This window comes from Temnothorax longispinosus, chromosome 7 (assembly GCF_030848805.1).
Source record: "Temnothorax longispinosus isolate EJ_2023e chromosome 7, Tlon_JGU_v1, whole genome shotgun sequence".
Classification (NCBI taxonomy): Eukaryota; Metazoa; Arthropoda; class Insecta; order Hymenoptera; family Formicidae; genus Temnothorax; species Temnothorax longispinosus.
The window spans coordinates 2,788,784-2,813,462 of NC_092364.1; the positions used below are offsets into that span (position 1 = coordinate 2,788,784).

Consider the following 24,679-nt stretch of genomic DNA (forward strand, 5'->3'; position numbering starts at 1 on the left):
ACCGAACGAACGAACGAACGAACGAACGAGTGCCGCGGCAAAGAGATTCGCGGATCATTCGATTGGCAATACCCCTTTGGCCGTTTATCCCTCGCCGAGACCACTTCACTCTGATTCGTTCATCTTGATTTATAGGCTAACCGCGAAACATACTTTATGATCGAATTGAAACTTGCATCTGGCTACATGATTTCAAGCGCGTCGATGTATGGCTTTTTGGGAAAATTCCAACAAACAAACTAGCCGTAACTATGCCCTCAAGTCACGCTTTGTAAACGCGAATGCGACTGTTATTAAACTCCAAAGGTACTTCCTAAGTAAAAGAAAACGGAGGCACTATCTATCGGCATAGTCAAAGCCGAATAAAGTGACAAGTCATTATTTAGCTTTTAATACTTAGCATTTGGAAATTAGTTTATGTTGCAATAAGATCATCTTAAATTTTATTTCGACAGTGCAACGTTAAATCTTATTGCTTTGCAAAATGACAAGAAATTCAGGAGTAGATTTACATTGGTACAATAGAATAAGGACTAATTTTTTTATTCTTCTCTTATAATAATAAATCAACGTCCTTATTCTTCTCTGCTCTATTTTCTTACTTTCTTTTTCACAATTATTAAGTATATCTCTTATATTGCCTAAGAACAAAACTTACTTGGGAAATGAGTTGTCACTTTCTTATTTTTCACGCCCTGTCTGCGAAGAATAAGATAGATTATGGTTTCCTTTATCACTGCTCGAGAAATAATATCTTTTGATATAATAATGAATCGTTATCTCTGTCTGATTACTGTACATTCTCTATTCAGTAACAATTTATGTAAAAACGACTGATAATTGAACGTTACGTGTCAGAATTATTTTCTTAATCTACATTGCTACACATTTATAAATCGCACGTCACTTTTCTAATTTTAAACTTTATTTTATATTTGCTTATTGAATGATTATGGATACCACAAGAATTTATTTAAAAAAGAGAATGTACGTAGTTTTTTCAAATAGTAATAAAAAATTAAAAATCGATTAGTGTCTCATATCTAAGGAATCATACTGGTGTTGATGATTACTGAATACCCCGAGTTCATCAAATATTTGAGATTACGATTACAAAAGAGATATACGAAAGATCATTATTGCATGAATTATAACATATTCGTGCCGGTATAGCAGCATCGCGATTACGGTATGTTATTTCATGGACGATACATTTATATGCCCTACATAACCATATCATTCATAACAGATACTGAAAACTCTCCTGGGGATTATGTGAAACAGGAAGAACGCGTAAATATCGAGGATAGCCGCTATATACGCGCTACTCCACATGCGGACGGCGACCGCACCGAGGTCAAGGCACTCGGTAGTTCACCATATTGCTGCCTGCACCGGACAGCACGGGCACTACCGGCGACGTCCCGTTCTCCATTTTCTTCCAAGGATATTCGAAACTATTAATCGATACGATGCGCAAATACGATTGTCACGGAGGACAACGGACATCGCCCGCATCTCTCGTTCGCACCTTAACGATCCCGGACCTGATGGACACCGATCACCGAGTATCGTGGTATCGAGTAACCTCCCCCCGTGTCAGAGAGATTGATAGTATCAATCGGAAAATAGAGAAACCGAAAGTACAGGTACCGAGCTCCACGTTGCTCCGCACTGTGCCGCAACGGGACCACAATCAAGATGGTCGGCACAATATTTTACCGATTATCGTGGCGATTAGGCGCGTCGACGATGACGATGACGGATCCGGCGAACGGTCCCTTACGTTTGCCGAGGATCACGGTCGATGGTCCGCCAACAGACGTTCAAAGGGGGGACGAACTTGAAAGACGAGACACACCACCACGACCAACTGCGACCATATCACCTACACGTCGTTTTACGGGACGCGGTAACGGGATGCAGGACGTAGCGGCGGCGGCGGCGGCAGCAGCACTAGCACCACCACTACCACCGGCGAGGGTTGTACTCTTGGGGAACCCGGCGGTTTCCACCCTCAGATATATCGGTCGGAGACTATGTCACCGTGACTTGTCTACGAGACGAGTGGCGCGTACTTCTCGCCCGCGACGACTCTCGGCGACGAAGGTCGCGATCGATCAGTACTTTTCGAAAAAGACGCCCGCATGCGAGAGGGGCGAATGTGGGAAACGGTGAGGTACAAACCACCACCACCACCACTACCACCACCACTACGACTACCGCGCCGGCTACACGTCGTTTCACACGTCGGTGCACCTGCAGCAGCCGCAGCAGCAACAGCAGTGGCAGCACCATCAGAGAGGAGAACGATACGTCGCTGGGAGTGCTGGGACGCCCGGAAAGTCCCGGCTATACCATCCCCCGTCCCTCCTACTTGCGATCCTTCCCGGCGTCTTCCTCTCTCCTTCTATCTTCCCTTCGGGTGACGTCACGGGAATGGAGTCGGGGTCGGGGATCGATCCCGAACGCCCACCTCTAGGCTCGCATCCTCTCTCTCCCGAACGGTACTGACCGGATAGAAAACATTCGGCCATTCCCTCGACAACCTCCAGCGACCCCCCGGATGCATGTACGCAGCCAGTGACACGCACCATGCAGGGCGGAAGGGCGCGGAAGGGCGTAATTTCTCGCCGGATGGAGTGCACCGGCGATCTCGCCGCGGTTGCAGCGCGATCCCGCCAAGGGATGAAGCGGTGCGCGGGAAAATAGAACAAGGATGAACAGAGGGAGGAAACGTGTCCTGTCAAAAGACAAGTTTCGTAGAAGACATTTTTGCGCTTGAACCCCGATAGTTTTTAATTCCTGAATGAATAAATATTGTTAAACTTTCTATCTGAAGAGAAGTGTTTTTTTTTTTTATTATCCTTATTGTTACTTATCAGATATTTGAACGCGTGATATTTTTCTTTACTGACAACTGTATGAGATTGCATTTTTTTATCCTCGTGCGTTTGCAACGTTTATTTGTATGTTTGTAAATTTTCTTCTAGGAACAAGAGAAGCTTTTTTCTACGATATACTGTTACATAAAAAAATGTACACTAACGTATAGCTAACAAATAACTGTGCTACGTAAAACAGTGTCTTTCTCGCAAATAAAGTTCACAATTTTTCTATCATTCAAATCGACACATCCATCCGTAAAAAAAGGAAATTACACTGTAATTAACAATATCGTTTACATGTATAAATACTAAACATTTAATTACAACAAAAATATTCATATTGCATACGTTTATTTAAAGAACTGTTTTTAAAAAATGTACTCGTTATTATCTGCTTCTAAAATCAAAGCTGTACTAATTAAATCAATATCTACATCTACATCAGGTTTTATAGTGACATCTAACTGTCAAATTCACTGAAATGTTCCCACAGTTCAAACGTGAATTTTCACGTTAGTCTGCAAAATATGTCAATAACTCAAGAAAAAATCAAACAGTTTAAAATAATAATTGTCTCTTCTTTTGGGAAATATGTCGATTTTATATGTCAATATATACTTCTCAAATATAGTCCCGTGACAATACGTCGGCATGTATATCGTCCATCCGATGACTAATAGAAAATATTGCGCAAGGATTAACCAGAAAGATCAATTATCTATCGCAAGCCTGGATATACGTACGTGATCAATTATCTATCGCAAGCCTGGATAACGACGTAATTAATGAGGATAAAACTAGTACCACTACGCCAGATAGCCGGATCGTTGTTTTGCCTTCGTTATGAGGCCGGGATGCGTTGGCATGACTCTCAATTCCAAACATCGAACATTCAAATCTGCATCTGCGAGTCGGTTAATCTGCATAGATATTGCGCCGTGCAACGCGCGCGGGGAAATTCGGCAAACTACTATTCTATTTCCCCATCAGGAATTCTTTTGTCCTCGGGAATCGTTTGTGTGCCAGTTCGGCGTTCAAGTGGCATTAAAGGAAGGATAATGTCCTCGCTCGTCGTCTTTTGATCCCCGATTTTTCACCGCTTCGTCTCGGAGAGGAGACCCAGTGAAACCAACGTCGGTGCGGACTGAGAATAAAGGGAAAGAGAAAATCTCACGCGCGCTCCTTCGACCGAAAAGAAATTCTAAAAGAACTCGATCATCATTCTCGATCTTTGCCTATCATTTGATGGTGACGAAAAGAGCATTGAACTCGCTCAACCTATATGAAATACAGTTAGCAGTCTTATATATCAATACAGAAATATATTCACTCCCGCCCATCTAAAGTAGCACAATCGTAAAAATGTGTGTATATACGTGACACAATATATACAAATATTCAGTATAGTACCTACATAAAAAAGAATTTATTAACAGCATTATATCTCTAATTGAAAATGATCTTATTAATTCAATAGTATTAATGAAGCAAAATACTTGTTTTATTAAAATAAAAGCATGACACACATATTGAGTTAACAAGATTATTTCCAATTAGACTAATGTTGTTAATACATTATTTTTTCCGTGTATACTTTGCATAAAAGTAATAAGCTATGATAGCTCAAAAAAATAAGCGGAAAAAAAATAAAATGTGATAATAACTTATCTTGCTTATACTTTTGATATATCGCGTATATACATCAATTTAATTGTGAATGTTCAAAAGCAAGTGAAACTTATTATTTTATTCTACGTTGCATTATTATTATATATTACGTATTTTCAACAGCCAAGCTAGTTTAGTCAGTAAGTCCTAAATGCGATGCAATTCAGCTCGTTCAACTCTGCCGAGAATCAAAGAGGACATCTTTGTCGGGCAACAAGACTTTCTGTGACATATCCGGAGCCGCGCACACTTTCTGTAAGTGTACTCTCGGAGCTATAAAATTCTAATGCAATGCAGCAAGGCAACGTCGTGGATTTTACATGAATGACCGTGAAGATGAGGTCGGAGTTGAAACAAATAGAGACTGAGCCTCATACCTTGCAACGTTTTGTTTTCTTACGCAGCTATTTTTCTTCCTCGGTGCCCTCATTTACAAAGTAAAAGGTACTCCAGAGACAACAATGGCTATTTTAAAATTTATCAGACAACTTTTCACAAACAGGTTATTCAATTAACCGATTAAGAGGGCACAAAAAGGTTAGCCGTACATGTAGTACCTACATTACATTTTGTATTTATCAAGTTTTAGATAGACACGAGCAATTCAATCACACGAAGAAATTAGTACTGTGAAAACTACAATTAAAAAAATGGCTGCTTTGCGCACAACGCGTATATGGTAAACTTGTAATTTATTTCAACGTTAATTGTAACGTCTCGTGTGACGCAACATTATTATCAACAACGTGCTTTGCGCGAAGCTCTCTTCCGTGTAGGCGATTCGATGCATCGCACGACCGGAAGAGCGTGGGAGTACAAAAGTGCATTGGTTGATGAAGCGACGTCTTACGCATCGGTCGAACAGTTTACCGGGATGCAATGTCAGTGACCTTATTTACCGCAGTCTAAACGAGCGATTAATTACTCTGTTCGCCGTGCGGAAAGATCTTTACGGCCCGGAGGGCCGTCATTCTACCTACTTAATAATCTGAGATAATATATGGCTCTTATATTCTATTAAATGTTTGAAAACACGTCAAACATTAACGTGCTCCATCTCTTTCCAAATGAAAATTAAAAGGGGACTGTAAACTATATATCAAAAGAATATGTATCGATCTAGTAACAACAGAATAATAACTTCTGCTTTTTTGTATTTTTAAATTGCTTTTTGTTTTTATATTTTTATATATATTAGCCTGCTTATTTTTATACTTTGCTTTATTTTAACCCTAAGACAATAAGCTAGATTGCTTTTTAATCAAATTAAACAATTTTTTAAGAAATAAATACATATATATATATTTATATTTATTATAATATCCAATTTTGCGCTCTTTAAAAAATTTAATTAAAGATCAGAACAACTATACGCAATAAATTCTTTGAACAGCATCAATTTAATATATTGTTTTCGGTGTTCTTAAACAAAAACAAATGTAAATAAGCTTTCAAACGAGAAACGAGAAGGAACTAGAAGGTAATAGCACTAGGATACATTAAAATGCGGCCTTTGAAGGGCGACTTTGTAACTTCATCGAATAAAGGAAGTGAGACCAAAAGCGCATTTGCGTAGTCACGAAGGTTCGTGAACTCTCTCTTTTCAAGTGACAAAGCAAGTCGCGGTTAATCTTAAAATTCAGCCAGCCGATAATGTCATCTTTGGTTTACCGCGCGCTGCTTTTACAGTTTCAAACGACTTAGCAAGAGATTGGCTAAATAAGCGAATAAGCAAGCGGAAGAAGGAATTTAGGTAAACGCGAGACCAAAATTCGGTATCTTGTACATCTACATATATATGCGAAAGAGAGATTCCGCAGTGGTCCCACGGAAAACGGCAAATCCACGTAAGACCCGCACGTCTTAGTGCCCCACTGTCTGTGCGGATTCGAAGAAGTATAGTGAGGGGAACAACGTTTCTCTCGCTCTCCCTCGTTAACGCGAACGTGCCCCAACGCGATGCACACGTCTCCGCGTCTTAAGAGGCTCATTCGAATGCACGGTCATACGCAGTCGTGTCGTGCGGTTCGTGCATATCGTCTACCGAATTACGAGCTGCGAAGCGCACCCTCGCCCGGGATTATTTGATGAAAAAGCATCCGAGCGCTTATTCTCGCGACTTCCCGCCGATTCAGCAGCACGATAAATGCAAAACGATCTTTCTCTCATATCGACGATTTCGCGACTGAGTTCTCACACAATACGAGTTACTGAGACTTTAAAAATTGTTCTTTTAATTGGAGTAATTTATTTGTGGCTTTTGTTCTAGATTTTTTTTTAAACTTCAACATTATTTATATCTCACGAGAGAAAAGCAATTCGCATAAAATGTTAACAATTCTTTTCTAAAATATCGTTCGTAATAAATTTTAGCGTGTCCAACGTAGATTGATCTAGCATTTTTAGTAAAAATAAAATAAATCAAGACTCACCACCCCGCTTTCGCCGGCAGCCGCGTTGCTCCTCGTTGTTCCATCGGGCATCGTTGCAGACGTAATTCCTGGCACTGTTTCCACGGCGGGTGATTATCAAGGAATCCTTAGGCAGAGGAGGCAGGGGTTTGTTAGCGTCGTACTCCTGCTCCGAGCAGCTGCCGTCCGAGCGACACCTCGAAGACGGGCCCGCGTTGCGGGTGACGTAGGAAGCGTCCTGAGTTCCGTCGTGTCGATCTTGATGCAAAAACACCGAGTCGGTATCCGAGGCGCTGTCCTCGCTTTTGTGTCGCCTGGTGGGCGGCTCGGGTGCCGTTCCACGTTTGGTCGGCCAGTTGCCAGCCGCTAAATCCGGCCCGGCGTTCGGTTGATTAGAGAAACTGACTCTCTTGGGACCAGTACTTCCGTACTGGTCTATCGAGTCGCCTCCTATCAGGCTTCCTCTCTTAAATATAGGATGTGGTCGAGGTCTGCCCTCGCTGTCGTTGCCGTCTTCCTCGTAAACCCCGCCGACTTCCGGTCTCCTCGCCGGGGATGCCGTGCCGGTTCTTCTATCCGCGACAGGTTTTCTGCACGTCACGTGAAGACTGGTGCGCTCGATGTCGCCTCTGTGGAAATGCGGGGAAGCGCTCTTCGATCTCTGAGCGTCGTATACCGCGGGATCACGCGGGTTTATAGACTTTATCGACATCTCCTGACGATCCCGCAGCGCCTGCTGCGGCCTAACTATCAGTACCGGTTGATTCTGGCCCTTTTGAGCTTGCATTAACGGCGGTTTTCCGGTCGGACTCATCTTGAGACGTTGCTGCACGTTACTCCAGTAAGATCCGTCCCCGCGAGTAACAGGGCCGAGCGCCGTCATGTTGAAATTGAATGCTTGATTTGGTGACGCGGTCGGCATCGCGGGGCTTCCAGTTCTCGTCTTGTGATACGTTTCGCACAGCCCGTCCTCCATCATATTCTGCTCGTAGATCCGCCGTTGCTGCTCCTCGTCCAATCTCTTCAACTGCTGCCAATACACCGCCTCTCTCATTTCTGGCAAATCGATCTTCGGCGCGATTTGCCTCGGACCGGGGCTCGCCGATGGGGTGACCGACGGGATAGCCGACTTCCGATGCGCCTCCAGCGCCTTTTGCTGCCAATAAAATGCCTCCAAATGCTGCCTGGTCTCTTTCTTCGAGGGCGATAATAGTCCGCAAGTCGGATGACTTTGCTGACCGCACGTCGTGTCGGCGACTCGTTGAACGTACAACTCTTGAACTTGTCGCGGTAGCTGCTGCGGTGGATACTGCCGTTGGCGTTGCTCGTAAATCGGCTCGCGCTGAAGCGAACTCGCGCTCATGTACATCTTGTCCTGACTCGCAGTCGGCGACGACTGAGGAGCCTCCAACGACGACGCGGTCGCCGTGAACGGGGTTCGCTGTTGCTGAGCGGCATCGAGTCGCCGTTGTTGACAAATATCTCGAGCCGGTTCGCGTATCGGGGACCGTGCTACTCCTCTCGCCGGCTCGTTAACCATTTGTTTGGTCTCCGAGACGCACGACTGTGGACTTTGCGATGTCGAATTCCGACCTTGAACCCGAGCTATTCTCTCGTCGATGTCGCGACACGGCTTGGTCGAACCGTACGGATCGGGTGGCGGCAACTGATCGTTCTCGCGTCCGCCTTCTCTCATCTCCAAAGTTGCCGCGTTACTGCGAGATGGACTCGGCTGTCCGCGATGTCCGTAAATCGGCTCGGGACGTGAGATACCCTTCGAGAAGGAGGACAATGTACTCATTTGTCTAATAGATCTTCCCGTGGGGGAAGAATTCTGGCCGCCGTACTGATTTCGCGCTTCAATTGGAACAATGCCAGAGATACCGTTGCGCGAATCCGCTATAGGAACGGGCGATTCCGCGTCACAGAGCCTGGCCTCGTTCAATGGCCGAGAAACTCGTGACTGGCAGATGACTTCTCGCTTGGGCGAAGCTATCAAGATTTGATCGTCGGGCTGTGATCTCCGAGCTCGAGATCCCATCGACGGGGACATCGCTATTGTCGACCCAGGTTTCGATGGTGATACGCTCTGAATGGATAATCTCTCAGCTTGATTGCACGCTAATGAGTCATTCTTCAAATTTGTGTCAGCGTTCTCGTAACTCTTTAAACAATCTTCACGCGATTTTTCGACTTCACGTTTCGACTCTGTTCGAGCATTTTCATTATCTTCGCAATACTGGAAAGAACAATTCTTCGAGGGCGATCGTTGATTCGATAAACATTTTTGATCGAAGACCAAATCGTCTGTCTTCTCCGGCGAATTCTCCGCTGTACATTCCGATGCTTCCGTGCTCGTAAAATGTTCCTCGCGACACGGTGACGACGGAGTTTCATCGTAGACGTGTTCCTCGATGTAGTTATCGGAAGACTGGGAAGTCGTGGTTTGACCTTGGTTCTCGTAAATCCCTTCACGCGCATCTTCGAAAAGCGGCCGGTCGGCAGGCGAAGTTCGAGCGCTGCTACGAGGCGAGTTCAAATAATACTCGCCGCTCTTCGAGCTAGTGGGCGAGAACTCGCTCTTCTGACTTGAGTTAGGTGTACAACTTGAGTCGGCATAATCGCCGGACTTTTGGCTAGAACCGGACGACGGATACTTCGTGCTTCTCCCAATCAATGGCGCTCTCTGATTTTGATTCACGATCGGTTGTCGAGTGATTTTAACCTGCGCAGCGACCGACTGCGGCGGACTGTGGATCAGACCTACCTCGAGGCTCCTGTCATTCTGGTAAAACCCGGACTGACTACGGTAATCCACGTTGTCAGCAACGTCAAACCCACTGAGATTGTCGCACAGCTGATCAACGCCGTCCTGGTAATTTTCGTAGTTCGACAGCTCGATTCGCGACTGCGGGATTTCAGGTAGCGGCCTGTCGACGGGATGAATAACTCGTGACCGTAAATACCGTTCTCCGGGCGGCGCCGAGATTCGACCGGAGGCACCGTGATTTCTCTGGAAAATGTAAGTACGCGCGCCGTGACTCGGCTCTTGCAGACTGTGCTTGCGCTCCAGATGGCCGTATCGCCGGATGTCCTGCTCCTCGCGTCTCTGCTTCTGCTCGTACTTCCGGTATCGAGCGGTATTCTGCTCGATATCGGCCGAGATACCGAACTGTCCGCTTCGCTCCAACCATTTCTCGTCCGGCGCGATCGAGCTGAGACTGGAGTCAGCGGTGTACGTCCTTTGACCTCGAGTTCTCTCGCGAAGAAGTCGCGTGTCGTCCGTTTGAAGGAAGTGATCGGGTGTACTGGTAATTGGTCCCTGCTCGGGAAACAATTCGCGCTTGATCTCGTCCAATCTCTCCTCGATGATGGAACCGTTCAGACTGTTGTCCAGTTTGACATTTCTCTTGATGTCCTCGTTCAGGTTCATCGTGTCCGGCGACCTCGTGTAATTTCCATTTTGCTGATAACGAGTAAAATGTCGCTCTTCGTACCTCCTTCGCTCCTTCTGCTCCTTCTTCTTGTAATCCTTTCGAGAATCCTTCGGGGAGAAAATAGCCGGTAATAGACGCCGAAAGCCGAGCTTCTTCTTCTGCTTTTCTTCCTTCTTCACCTTAGACGATCCCGCCTCCATCGTGAATTCCTTTATAAGATTTGCGTAACCGTCTTTGCCGCTATGATTCCGAACGAAGGTCGGATCAATGGATTTTTTCGAATTAACTGTAAAAGAATTGGAAATTTTGTCGTTCTTCTTTTCAGTTAAAAGATTCTTTCTATCGGAAAGAAGTATCTCGTCATTTTTTGCTTCCTCGATATCCTTTTTACAATTATTCTTTACTTCGTTCGAATTTGAATCGCTGGTAACGTTAATTGCGTCACTTTTAATATTTTCTTCTCTTAAGCTTAGATCTTCGTGAACTATCGCCGTTGTTGTGACAATTTTTTTTGTATCTCTCTCTACTTGTTTATTTCGAACGCAATCCTTATCTTCCTCGTCGCCGTAAGCTCGATCAGATTCATCGATATCGTCATTATCATCCGTCTGTATTTCGTCTTCTCGATTCGCCACCTGGGCGATGTCCTCATCGACTGCCTTGATTCTATCCTCCAGACACGAATCGGAGTCTACTGTGCTCACGGTACTGTTCTCAAGGATCTCCTCCGAAGTTCGTCTCTTCGACTCGTCGATCGATGTCCGCCTCTCTGTGAACTTCGCTTCCGGATGCTTCCGGTCAAAAAGCAACCGGGCGTCGCGATCCTCGACGATACTCTCGCGCGAAGACACGCTGCCGAACTCCTCGACGTAAGACGACTTCGAAGATTCCGAGGAATTCCGTTGCAGGCGATTATCCAGATATTCTCCGGACCACCTTTTCTCCACCTCCGTCACTTTCTCGCTGTATTTTCGTTTGACGTCGACCTTACTCGACGATCGTTCGTCGGTCTCGCTGGCTCTGTCGTTGTCGGACGTGTAATCGAGATCGGTTTCCAGCAGCCTCTTCTCCTCGATCTTCAGCCGTTTATCCAGATTGTGCCTCTCGAGAAAATCCTTGTCGAATCTGGGACTTAATCTCTCGCTGCAGTTCGAATCCGCAATAACCGGCGGCTTCAGAGCGTAATTCGCCTGAAGGCCCAACAGTTTCTCTTTGTAGCTTTGCGCGGTGCTGGCGTGAATCTTGGTGCTCAGATTCTTTTGTAGATCGTCGATAGTCGCCTGACTCTTCTCCAAGCGATCCCGCACGTCTCTGTCAACTCCGCGACTATCAACGTCGTCCTGCTTCTTAATCTCGTCTGATTCACGTTTGCAGTTCACGTTCGTCGCCTCAAACGTCTCATTGTGTTTATCGATTTCGGCGGAGCTTATACCGCCGTCACCTTTTTTATCATCCGCAACGTCTTTCGTCTCGAAAAGTTCTTGCTCTTGGTTAACCTCAGCCACTACCTTGTCAACAACTTTTTCCCTTTTCGACGATAAATCTTCTGAAGATTCTGCCTTCGTGAAAGAGACCGAAGTCGCTATCAAAGATGAATCGTGCTCATTTTTAGTTGCAGATCTCTCCGGGACCTTCGGTGGCACCGTATTCTTCTTGACAATTGCATTCGTCGAATTCAAGCCTTCGATCACGATGCTATTGATCGATGGACTTTTAGCAAACTTAATCGGCTTGATCCTAGTCTCTTCGCTTGAAACACTTGAAATACCGTTGCTCTTCCGGCTCTTCGGAATAGGAAGTTTCGATTGGACGGTCTTAAAACCAGTATCTTTTGACTTTGACGTGAACGCGTCTTCCTGTAACGAGACTCGAAATCTATCGTTACTCGCCGATTTCTGCCGCTCGTCTTTCACACATTTGACAACATTCGACGTCGTTTCCGAACTCAGAGACAGTTTCCTCGAAGTCTCGTTCTTCGTCAGCAATACTTCTCGCGATCCGTTCGACGATTCGAGGACGATTTTTTCAACAGTAACTTTATCGACAGACAGAACTCGCACGTTTCCTGCATTCGCTTCTTCCACGTCACCCTTAAATGAGTCTCGATTAGGCCGTACATCCGTTTTCGAGATATTGCTACCGAAGACTCCTTCCTTCGGCTCCATGCTGGTTTATTGAGCGCCGTTCTTCTTTCAAGGACGCCTGAAAGAATTTCATTGTGATCTTCTCGACACGTCCAAAAGATATATTTTACAAAATGATAAAAACAAATTTAAAAGTATGATTAAAAAGTAAGATAAAAAATGCTAAAAATTCATGAACATAAGATTGAAATAAAAGAAACCTTTTATCTTTATAAAATCAAAGTAAAATATATGGGAAAAGTATCGAATAAGTATCGAGATAAGCTCTCACAATCGGTTATTTTTTTATTTAAAATATATTAGCTATCTACGGTAATTTATCATCTCGGTCTAAAAAGTTCTTACACATATTGCATATATCATTACATAACTGTACAACAAATAATAATCACCGTGAAGTTTTCGTTACAAAAAAGTCAAAATCAAAGAATCTGCCATTAAAAGATATCGAATACAAGTGGGACGCCTCGTTTAATGCCATTATCTTTTATATTATCTTTTATATTCGATGAACAATTCCAGACGCTCCGATGTATACAGAGATACATCAGGCGTCGAGAGGGCACGGGGGGACTCGAGATAACTAGATAAGTGTCTGCGTGGTCGTTCGAAATTTTCCCATTAGTCCATCGTGGCTGCGGGCTGCCGCGTCGATGTTTGACCCGGTCAAGTACGTGTGGTGCACGTACGCGACCATGTGCGCACCAGCCGCTCGTGTATACACTCACGAGCACGTGCCAGTGCTCCCAGATTTGTGCGAGTGCACCAACGAACTGAGTGTAGTCTAAATACGCGTATATTCTAAACATCGAAGCGGAAAATCTCCTCGGTCCGTAGCCTTCGTCCGCGCGGTCAACGTCTCTCTCTTTCTCTGTCTCTCGAAGGATATCGCGGCGGCCGCGGCGTAGAGTCGCAAAGTGCAACGACCGTAACGAATTCGTTCGGGAACTTACAAAGCGTCTAAAACGAGAATACACAACCGCGCACAACTTCGAATCCCTTTTTCCCCGTGATACCGTTGTGCTCACTTCCGCCCGTATTTCCCCTCTCCGGATCGTGACGTAAGCGTCAAGGATACACACGACGAAAGGGAGAGAAGTGGAAATACGTTTATTCACGGTCGTAGGGCAGAAGCTTTCCGAAGGCATTATTAATTTGGGTGTATAATACATATCAGAGCAGGTTATCTTGTAAATATAACATATTATTAAACTAGAAGTAAGAAAAGATGTTAGCAAAAGAAAGACGAATTACTTATTAAAAAGTAACGTCAGAGATAAATGGAAAAAACTGAAGTAAAACTTCTCGTACATCTAAGAAAGATAAACATATATATACGAATACGAAAAAAAAGATACAAAAAGATCCATTTCGCTCAGAAAAGAATTAAGTGACGGAATACTTTCATCGCGCAAGAGGGGAAAAGTAAAAGGTCGACGAGAGAGGCACGTACTGAATCCCTTTGCCTAATTTTGCGATTGTAATAACTCCAGCCGATTGCGCAGTCTGCAATGTGCCACGTGATATTTATTTAATGGCGCGTTAACCCAGAAACTAACTGCAATATCCAAAATGAACTACTTTTTGCCACGTTACACTCCCGTTTGCCAGAAGAAGGGAGGCGCTCGTCATTAATCTGGCATCAATACGTTTAATATTGCATAAATCCACAAACAACTGACGAACGCGATTACCTTCTCGTGCGACTATTGAATGTCTATTACATGTACGTAAACTCTCACGTATTGACCCAGAGATCTAGTAGCTCACAACGGTTACGGAATTAATGAAACAATCCCCTTAGTATTCGTTCTGTTCCAATAATTCGCTTTCCATGCTTAAAATCTTTGCGCCCGGAGAAGAGAAAATAAAAAAAGGACGAAAGGCCAAAGAAAAAGCGAGTTAATGATTATCATGGCGCACTTTCAAGTGCATCTAATTCCGATGCAACGCGTGACACTCCGAGTGAGTGCACCGTTCATCGGCACGTTCCGGTCCGAGGCTGCGCGCAAATAAAACTTAACATTGTTAGCCGCGCAACGGCGCGGTCGCACCGACGTTTCCCGGAAGGCGTTTACAATCGACTGGCCAGGATTCGAGTATTATTCGTATTACTCGCGAACGCGATGCGTGGTGACACGGCGAAAGAGCGAGACGAAAGCGAAAGAAACGTAATATTCACAGGTGAAACCAATACACCGGTGTTAACTTACGGTATGATCGTTTCGCAAAATATCTGCTTGCTATCGCCGCCGATTACGTAAATAACTTGCTAGCGTGACGCGACGTATGCACAATTATGTCGCAATTGCAAGAATACGCTCACGTGATGACAAGGTTCTTTTTACCTAGAATTACACGACATTTCATTTAACAAAAATAGCAACATACTATATATGTGTGCTTTTTACGATAAAAACAAGTAGCGAGCGAAACATAATAGCGTTACATAATAACGATACAATGCACGCTTGAAATACGTTACAACATGCGTTAATAATGAAACAACGGTATTACGATAACTTGAACTCGCTTCGAATAAATATTTACGAACTTGACTCACGATATTTTCTACAAAATATTTGTTAATTCAGTTTTTATATTTTCATTTAATTTTACTAAAGGCCTGTACTGCGTCGTAATTAAAACAAGAACAAATGAAAATGTTTAGAAAAAAAGTTCAAGGAACTTCGGAACGTCCGCTATTATACCTATTGCCGGATTAATTTATATCTGCCGACGTAACTAGCTTCGCGGTATAATGACTGTACGATGAATGCAAAAAGGCTGAAGACGGTAGATTAGCAGATAACGGCGGCAAGAAGTGTATGCGAGAATAACGCGGTAATAACGCGGAAACGCCATCATCTTTTATCCGCGTTTCACGATCATCAGCCAGAGAACTTGAACGACGAGCTGGCGAGACGTGACAAGTCGGTCGGGACACAGAAATAAACGGAACTGAAGAACAAAGCCGGTAATTGACAAACGCGCTTTGTTCGGCCAGCGTACCGCCACTCTTGCTTAATTATCGCGGTACTCATTATCTAATTATCGTCATTAGATAGCTAAACATCCCAAGTGGACGATTCGGAAGTGGCCCTTTGGAGTGCGAACTCGATATACCCATGTATGCGTATTCAAAGATACATTTCTCATACTTATAACAGTGTGATCGTCCCCGAATATTGATTCTAACATATGTTAGACGTATATCAATTCTTTTCGTATGCGCAGACAATCCAATTTTCCGATATATCTGATTTATCCTAGATATTGAAAACTGTTCTGCACGGAAATATGTCAAACAAACGCAATAAGAAGAAACAGAAATTAGTCTCTTCAATTTTGAGAAGAAACTCTATTAAAGTTTTCTTACGTGGTTTATTAAAACTCTTTTTGTTCCAAAACAATTCTGGATAAAATATATTTACCAGCAGTATGCTCTAGGAAACAGATATTACAAAAATTGATCTTATCTTCATAAATCGAAGGCCTTATTTTCCAAAATGTTTAAAAGTTTTAAATTTATATTGCGATTTTTTCCTGCACTGTATTTTGCGTTTCATTAAAATTGGTGTGTTTCTAGGTTAAAAGAGCCAATTCCGTTATTGGATGCTCCGTTTCGCGCCGATATACAGTATGATACAATAGCGATTCCCTTCTCACGCGTTAGATTAAATCGGCAAAATGGATAATGCAAAGGTCATAAGTTAGTTTGCACGTGTTTGAAGTACGATCCGGTCTCTCGACCGGAAAAATCGAGACTCGCAGCTTGCATACGATGGCGGAATGCACTAACCCGACGAGATAGCATGCAGATATACGTAAGGAGAGAAAAAGACACTTGTCAGATTCGAGGAAAGATAGTGTTTGACCCCTCGTATTTCTCTGTGTCGTTAAAAAATATAAATTCTCCTGACACACCATGCGCAAAATCATGCACATATATTTGATACAACAGAAATCTCTCTCTCTCTTAATTAGAAAATATAATACTACCTCAAATGATCAAAAGTCATCATTCAATATGTATTTCCCTCGATGAGAAACATACTGTTTTGGCTAGAATTACAAAAAAATATCAGTCTTTGTGCCAAACATTTTCTATGCCAGCCTATTCACAAGTCGAGTATTGTTCATATTTTGTATTTACGAAAACCACAATCCTGCAGTCGTATTTCCAGGAACGAATGTGCGGAGCATGATATTATCTGATAGCGCGAGACGAGCGCGCGATTTCATCGCCGATGTGTGTCGGCACGTTTTATACAAACAAAACGAGGTCTATGTATCAGCGTCTATCCGAGTCTAATTATGTATTAATTGTTCGTTCATCAATCCCCAACGGAAACCGGTGTATAAATACCGGCGATATGCGATTTTCGATAAAAAGGCGCATCACAAACCGGTTTGCTTCTTTCCGCGTTAAGTGGTTAAGTGCATCCCGATAGCGACTGCAGCGTACGTTTTCTATGTGGCGTTTAATAATTCCCAGCGCCAAAGAGTTCGCGGAAATTTCATACCCTTTTTCCTTTTCTTCTCACCCGTTCAACGATATATCGCACGTCTCGATTCGCATGCAGATAATATGTAACGAGCGCAAATGCGCGAGTATGCAACGCATAGTAACGTAAAGAGTGGTTGTCTGAAGATAACCATCAAGAGCACGTCGGTTCCTTTGAACAGGCAGACAACCTCCAAGTTTCTACGACGATAAATTCAACTATGTCGCGTGATATTCTATGAATATAAATTATATCCTATAACTATATGAATATGCAACAACGAAAATATTATACGGTCACAGCAATATTTCTAGAAGCAATTACTAAGATTAAGATAAGTCGAATCGATCTTTGCCATAATTTCAATTCAATCCAGCTAATCAATAACAAGATAAGGAAGCCAATTAACGTAACGGTTTCGTGATTGTCAAATTATATAATCGTTGATTTTGAAAGTTCAACAATGCATAATGGAATAATTAGCATCAGGCAATTATTAAGGCTGGATCTTATATAAAATTTTATATTTTTATATAATTAGATTTCACATATAACACTATCTGCATTTCTTAAAAATAAAAATAAAAATAAAAATATTAACACAACTATGTAGCTAATATAGATACTATTGTAATTTGTAATTGATATCGGAGAAGCTAAACTGCATAAACGTTAATACTCGCATTGTAACGAACATTATATTTGGCGACCAAATCGACTCCGGCGAAATAAACAAGAAACAGATTGATTTCATGAGTGCCCTGGTTCCGATCGCACGGTGGATGTAAAGCTGTCAGTGAACGTTTAACAGATTAACGAGCACTGTTCAATTCTCGCTAATATGATAATGAACGATGCTCGCGATCGTGTACGGCGTCGCGTCGTCGTGCACGGCATCATTCGCGATTACATCGATCATTCCTAAATTTAATCATCACCGTCACGATATCGTCACGCCGATCTGTGATTCTGCCTGAGCATTAATTACTCGACCGGGTACGCGATAATCCTCCGGGATGTTGTCAACGCTTTCATTTTCAGTCTCGATTATTTCCACCGAGCAGTACCTTCGTGAGATCGTTATTGACACACTTGGGTACGAATGCACGAAGCAAGAACGAGATAAAAATAGACACGACTTACACACAGTGTAAGTCATGATTTACAAGTTGCAAAATGTAAACTTACAAGCTCTTCGTCCGCTTGCAACCCAACTGTTTGTTGCAGGAGCTACTCACGCACACATCGCGGAAAGCGAAGTCACGGCGAAAGGATTGCGGAAAAGGTGACGATATTTACATATTTATGTTGTGTCGCACGTCGCATCTTTTGGGATTTATTTGAAAATCAAATCGGCGATGTAACGTGAAACAGGGAACGAGAATAAAAGATGACTTCACGAAAGAACGACGACAGAAAGCAGGCGTTGCAACTTTTGCGAACGCAATTGTTGCTGAAAAAAAAAAGAAACGAGCTACCGAGTTGTTTTTATGCTCTTCCAAGCGTATTTAACGAAAAACACGCGACTCGCCGGAAGAAACCGAGGACGCCGGTTTGCGTATTCCTGGTACGCGATGGATTAACACCTTATCACAAAAGTAGAGAGAAGGGGCTCTTATCGTTGTCACACCTCGGACACGAGCACACTGTCACTGCCACTGTCGCACCGTTAACAAATGGAGCGCGATTTTTCGCGGCATTTTCTTCTTTGCACACCAAGACGGATAAAGAAGGACTTTAAACGAAGCGCAAACGCGCGCGGATAAGAACGTTTAAATAAAACTCCGAAACAAGCGCTGGTTCTGGAGGAGATGATAACACGGCATGGTTAACGAGGAAAGAAAAACTAAACGAAATTAAAGGGAGGGTGGTGGTTGAAAGGATGGGGGAAGAAGAGAGAGAGAAAGAAAGAGGAAAGAAGAAAAGAAGGAGGGAGTGAGACGGACGAGGCGCCGGCAACGATGTCTCTGTACTGACTGACGAAGAGTTGTTCGTATAATGTACGTAGAGTACGAGAAAGAGAGAATGCTGGGGGGGACTAGGAATGCGAGAAAGAGCGAGACGAGAGTAGGGAATAATGAGGAGAGAGAGAATGGACGAGAGAACTGGCCGCGTAAACTGGCGAGAGCAGAGAGACGGAGCCTCCGCGGGCTTTCCTCTCACGCGAGCGAAGACTCGATTGTGAGCGAGCTGCGTGTTAAACGCTGATAACACGCAAGTTACAGGTACATATGTATTTACCAATGACACATCAGCGGTATCGGTGAGAAACTACAGTGATTCTCAGTCGTTGATAAAAGTCGTTCTTGATCGCAACCAATGATCGCGGGAAGAGAGTTTTAGTCGAATGTAATTAAGTTTTTGATAAAATTATTTGTCAATCCTGATTATATCCCAATTACTAAAAAAAGTTTATTTGTTTTAGAGGATACATATTAAATATTTTACAATATATTTCTCTACTGATTTGTACAGAACAAACCGCAAATAAATAAAATATAAATTGTAATCGTTAATTATTTGATTCTAACATGTATGTAATTATTATCAGAATAATCTGTAAATATTGTAGCGATAGTTTACGGAAAATAAATCATTACTGACTTAAATTTTTCTCTTAATGGAAATGCATTTTGGTTTTAAGAAATTTTCTAAAAAAATTATATTACTTATATAAAAACTGAAAAATTTTTGTAAAAATGTTTTACCATAATGTTTTATTAAACGTATGTAATTATTTTTTATTATTACGTAATGCTTGCTCAGTGTTGAAATTAAATTATGTCGTATGTCCGGAATTATAAGAAAGACAAGAATAGACAGATACCACCTGATAATCTAGGAGCACCTGGGCAAGTGAAAACTTCCTATTAAACTGAACAAGCAAATGGAATTTTAATTAAAGCACCTTGCGTGTGAACTGAGAATTACCGCGAAGGTAGTTATCGCCAGCTCGTATTATCATGATTCTATAGAACAGCATGATTTATTTCTGATTTATGGACAATTATTCTCCACAATCGCAGTTATTCTCATCTTCTGAAAATTATATCTACAAAGACTAGAAAAGAATCAGTTTTAAAGAATGCGTCTGCCCGGTCTGCTCCATAAAGATTATTTTTTTATTCGACGTGATTTTAAGACCGCGCATCGAGAAAACAATTAAAAAATATTGAAAGTTGCAAAAAGGATCGCTGCATATTTTGCCCAGCTCATATAATGAAAGCGTTTCATCATGTCTATCGCGCTTTTTATCGCACAGCAAACAGAAATGGTCGCGATACAAAGTGCGTTCTGCAAATACATGGGATAGCGTGCACAATCCGTAATGCGAAGGAAAGGCTTGTGACTTGAAGTTTCCTGCGAGATCAAGACGGTCTCTCGATCTTCTGAGACCTTCTCCTTCGATCGCAGGATGAATTTCTTTTTTGTTCCGGCTTCACTCAAGCGTACGTCGAGTCTCCCGCTGTTCAACCTTTGCGTCCTCCGATTTTTGTTTCTCCCGTATCGAATCGAATCTCCACGATTCTCTGTGATTCTTAGATCCATTCCAGGGATATTTATTCCGTTTCCCCATTTTTCCCATTCGGTTTTTTTTCCTTTCGACTGAACAAAACGTTGGTCGTGCGATCATAATTTATCGATCAAACGTACACCCAGTGTACTCGAGTTGCAAGGTAAACGACTGCTTGCGCAAGAAACGTCGAGTATGCAGCCGAGTTTCGATACCAGAACGCCGGCGTGTTACTTCGACTGTACGAAAAAATTCAATAGCGGAATATCGAGGTCACGGAGATTTGAATTATGTATAATGCTATCGTCTACGCGGCCAGAACATCGACATTGATAAATACTTGCTCCAATCAATACTCACGCACCGCACTGTCCTATTTACAATATTAAGACCCATTATCTAAGGTCCATCATCCTGTCATTCAAACAAAAAAAAGTCAGATACTATTGTAATTAATTTTAAAGTGATCCTATAGAACGTCTAAGTCAGCTCCGAACTATTCCTTTCACAGTTCTAAAATGAAAGATATTAAAGTGATGTCTTTTTTAATTAGACATCCCTAAAATCACACACGTACATTGTACATCCTTCTTTACATATCCTTTTTTTAATTAAGAGATATAAATAAAAAATAAATTTATTTTCGCTATCCTGCTCCATTTATATTAGACACGTGTATAGATTTATTTTTTTTCCTTATTCGTATTCTTTCTATTTTATTTTTAAATTAAATTGTATCTTAGTTCCCCTTTCCCTCAAATGTTTATTGCATTATTGTTTATAAAACGTGGATATGTTGTACTCGGATTTGTAAGTTCACCAAACTTATGACTGCAGATCAATCCTGGTATATTCGATTGTGCCGGTGACACAGTTCTTCAGGCTCAGGAAACATCAAGTACTCCTACTGTCGATAAACGACGGGTACACTAGAAGAGGCGAAAACGAGAGTAGCCGATAAGGTAGACAAACCAGCGATAAACAAGGTGGTTTATTTTTTGAAATTTTATAATAAAATTTTATAATAAAATCTCATTGTAAAAGATTCTGTTATTCGCGTGTGCGAACAGTGAAATAATAGGAATAACAATACTCACATAAAAAATATTATAACGCAAAATTTTTAAATTAAATATTACGCTTTGAAGTACTAATTGCACGAATATTATACTATTTAGAACAATCTGAAATAGAATTGTAGATATTTCATGATAAGCTTCATCGCGATAATATGCAAAGTATGAAAGTGTAAAGCAAAAACATGACAGATAAAATGGCACAGCAGATCATAATTATGCATCGCGCGTTGTTCGTTAAACAATGATACGTGCCTAATCAATATAATATGCGATTACATTATCAGTGGTTGTTCCATAATCATAGTGATTAATTCAATAAGCGAATGAAATCGATGAACAACGAACGCTTTTGCTATCCTTATATAGATTACCTCGTAATGTATTATAAAATTATTTAATGATTCAATGAAATACAAAATTCAATCAATAACCACATGTGGTAACAATTATTAATAAAATATCTCTATAAATAAAGAATTAGCCTTTCTTCTGACTTTTGCACTACATATATATAAATACATAATTACGATAAAAAAATGTAAAATGTATGATCGCATCAAAATATATTAATAATAATCATCTAAATTCTTTTCATGATTCATGCTAATCATGGAATTACTGAATCAACAGTTTTTCACGATATACACAACCTACTTTTCAATTCTCGTTTTTTTTTTTTTAAAGAAGATCCACCGCTTGAAGCAACAATTTGGAGCGGGGAAACCCGTCTAGACGAGTGCCTCATTAATATTTATAAATTCAAAACGCGTAATTACGCCAGGAAACAAGCATCGTTGCATAATGCACATGTGTTTGACAAAGTGCACACAATTTCTTATCCTCTCTCTTTCTTTCATATGTATACGTATATGATACCTATACCAATTTTTGGCACTGCGGATTCAGAAATTTTATTTACGAGATTTTTTTATATTAACCGTATATTTTATAAATTACGAAAAACGCAAGATGAGAGAGAGAAGATAATTTCATTAACAAATGTTGTGTGCTGCAATAATAGATATATTCTTCTTCATGGTTTTTGAGAATAGGAGAACGCTTCTTTCTTGCATCGAGAAATGGATATGTTATTGTTAAAATTCATATATAAGATTATATAAACATTACATAAAATTAATTCAATAACACTATCTTCAGTCTTTCCTGTTTCCATTTTTTAATGACCAAGGGACTAGTATTACGTAACAGAGAAACGTAATGAGAATTATTGCACAACCGTTATGCAACGGATTAACGAGAAATAATACTGTACCAATCACGTGTACCGAATTGTCGATAAATGTACCAAATTATATTTCCGATTGATTTTTCAGTGGTTTCACAGTTGTTTCTCTCTCATGCGATTGACGTCATATACACCGCGAATAGAAGCAATTAAAAGCGGTGAGTCGCAAGAAATTATTTTCCTTGCGACTCGACTCGAACTGCACTGTTCGAGCTCGTGTGTATTCCATTATCCTAGAATATACGCGGGTTCATGATAAAATTAACTGAAAATTCGACAAAGGCTGATTGCCGAATATGAAACATAATTACTGTTTCAACTGAACTCGATAATTTCGATGACTGTATGGTAATAAAAGGAGATGTATCGATAATGTATTGCCATAATATACAAACTAATTTTGCGTTGAATATACAGACAAAATGTCAACACATAGTTTACCATTTAATAATTTTCCGAAAGAAATGACAAATATAAACAGATTAAATTGCATTAGATTAAATTGTTAAAATTAAATAATATAATTGCCAAAATGTAATATATCATGCATATGTCATTATTGGTCGTATATTTCTTATAACATGCATAACAAACAAAATAATAAATAAATGTTAGCTGCGTATTTAAAAATTTCCGACGAAGTGTATTCGTCTTAAAAAGACCTAGTAAATGAGCTGGTTTACATTAACGGGTTTATAATCGCCTTATTCAGTGTTTTATTCGTCTTGCACAAGGATCGGGTGTATACGATGATTTCATCACCGAAGGGTGATATTTAGCGCTGAACATGAGATATGAATACCGACCATTATACTCGTGATAAACACGATTTTACGTCAAGTACAGATTATTACGAAGGAACGTATTGATGATATCAAAGATTCGAAAGACACGCGTGGCACGTTCCGTCTAGTACTCTATAGATCTTTATATACCACTCCTAAACAGCTCCGGATTGCGAAGGTCTCTAAGGTACTCGAGTAGCAATGACGTCATCGCCGTTTAAATCAACTCGGAATTCCAGAGTGAATGCGGAAGGGCGAAGGACAAGACTTAACACGCCGATGAACGAGTACGGGCGAGTGCAACGGCAACTTCGCTGCCACAAAGCGCCAATTGTGAAGACCCCGTTACACGAAGTGCCCGTTGCAGGTACGTGCACATTATAGCCGCCCAATCCCGGAGCCAAGGAATGCGTTTTACCGTGGGGATTCTCCTCTCACGGCGGCAGGTTCGGATACTCTTTGTCCGCGAGATCTGACCTGATCCAATAGCCTACCATCTGCCGCCATCTGCCTCCTCAGAGATTTTCACGAAAGAAAGATTCCAGGAGGCCCAGAAAAACGTCGGGCACACTCTGAGAAATGCGTTTCTCCACGGAATATCTACTTCCGACGAAATGTTTGCAAATGCTTTACCGCCGTGTGTACGCATGTATATGCGCATGCACTTCAATTTACTTCAAATAAAAAATTAAACGTTCTTTCTTGAAATTATTGCACGTAACGTAGTTTATAAAAATAGAGAAGTTCGGAACTAGTTGTGAACAATGTAATTTGTACATGCGCACGCAGACGCATATAACAAAATTTGTCTTGCATGGTTCGTTCTTTAAATGTAAATAAAATATAAAAAAAATAAAAATATATTATTCAATGAAATAATTATTTTCTCGATAATCTCCTAAATTTTGAATTCGTCTTTATCAAGATGTAATTTTATTCTAAAACAAAATAACTTCTTGCATTCTGTAGCGGTATTTGTATAATTTGTATTGACTGCGT

General features: G+C 41.5%; 1 protein-coding gene across 2 annotated transcripts in view; it reads right to left on the minus strand.

The window, feature by feature from the left end:
- Positions 1-24,679, minus strand: part of LOC139816126 (uncharacterized) — a 205,194-nt gene that overhangs the window by 177,287 nt on the left and 3,228 nt on the right. For both annotated transcript variants that reach the window (XM_071783470.1, XM_071783471.1), the window contains exon 2: positions 6,989-12,606. In XM_071783470.1, coding sequence (XP_071639571.1) covers positions 6,989-12,569 — 5,581 coding nt within the window. In that variant the 5' untranslated portion in view covers positions 12,570-12,606. The remainder of the gene's footprint in view (positions 1-6,988; positions 12,607-24,679) is intronic.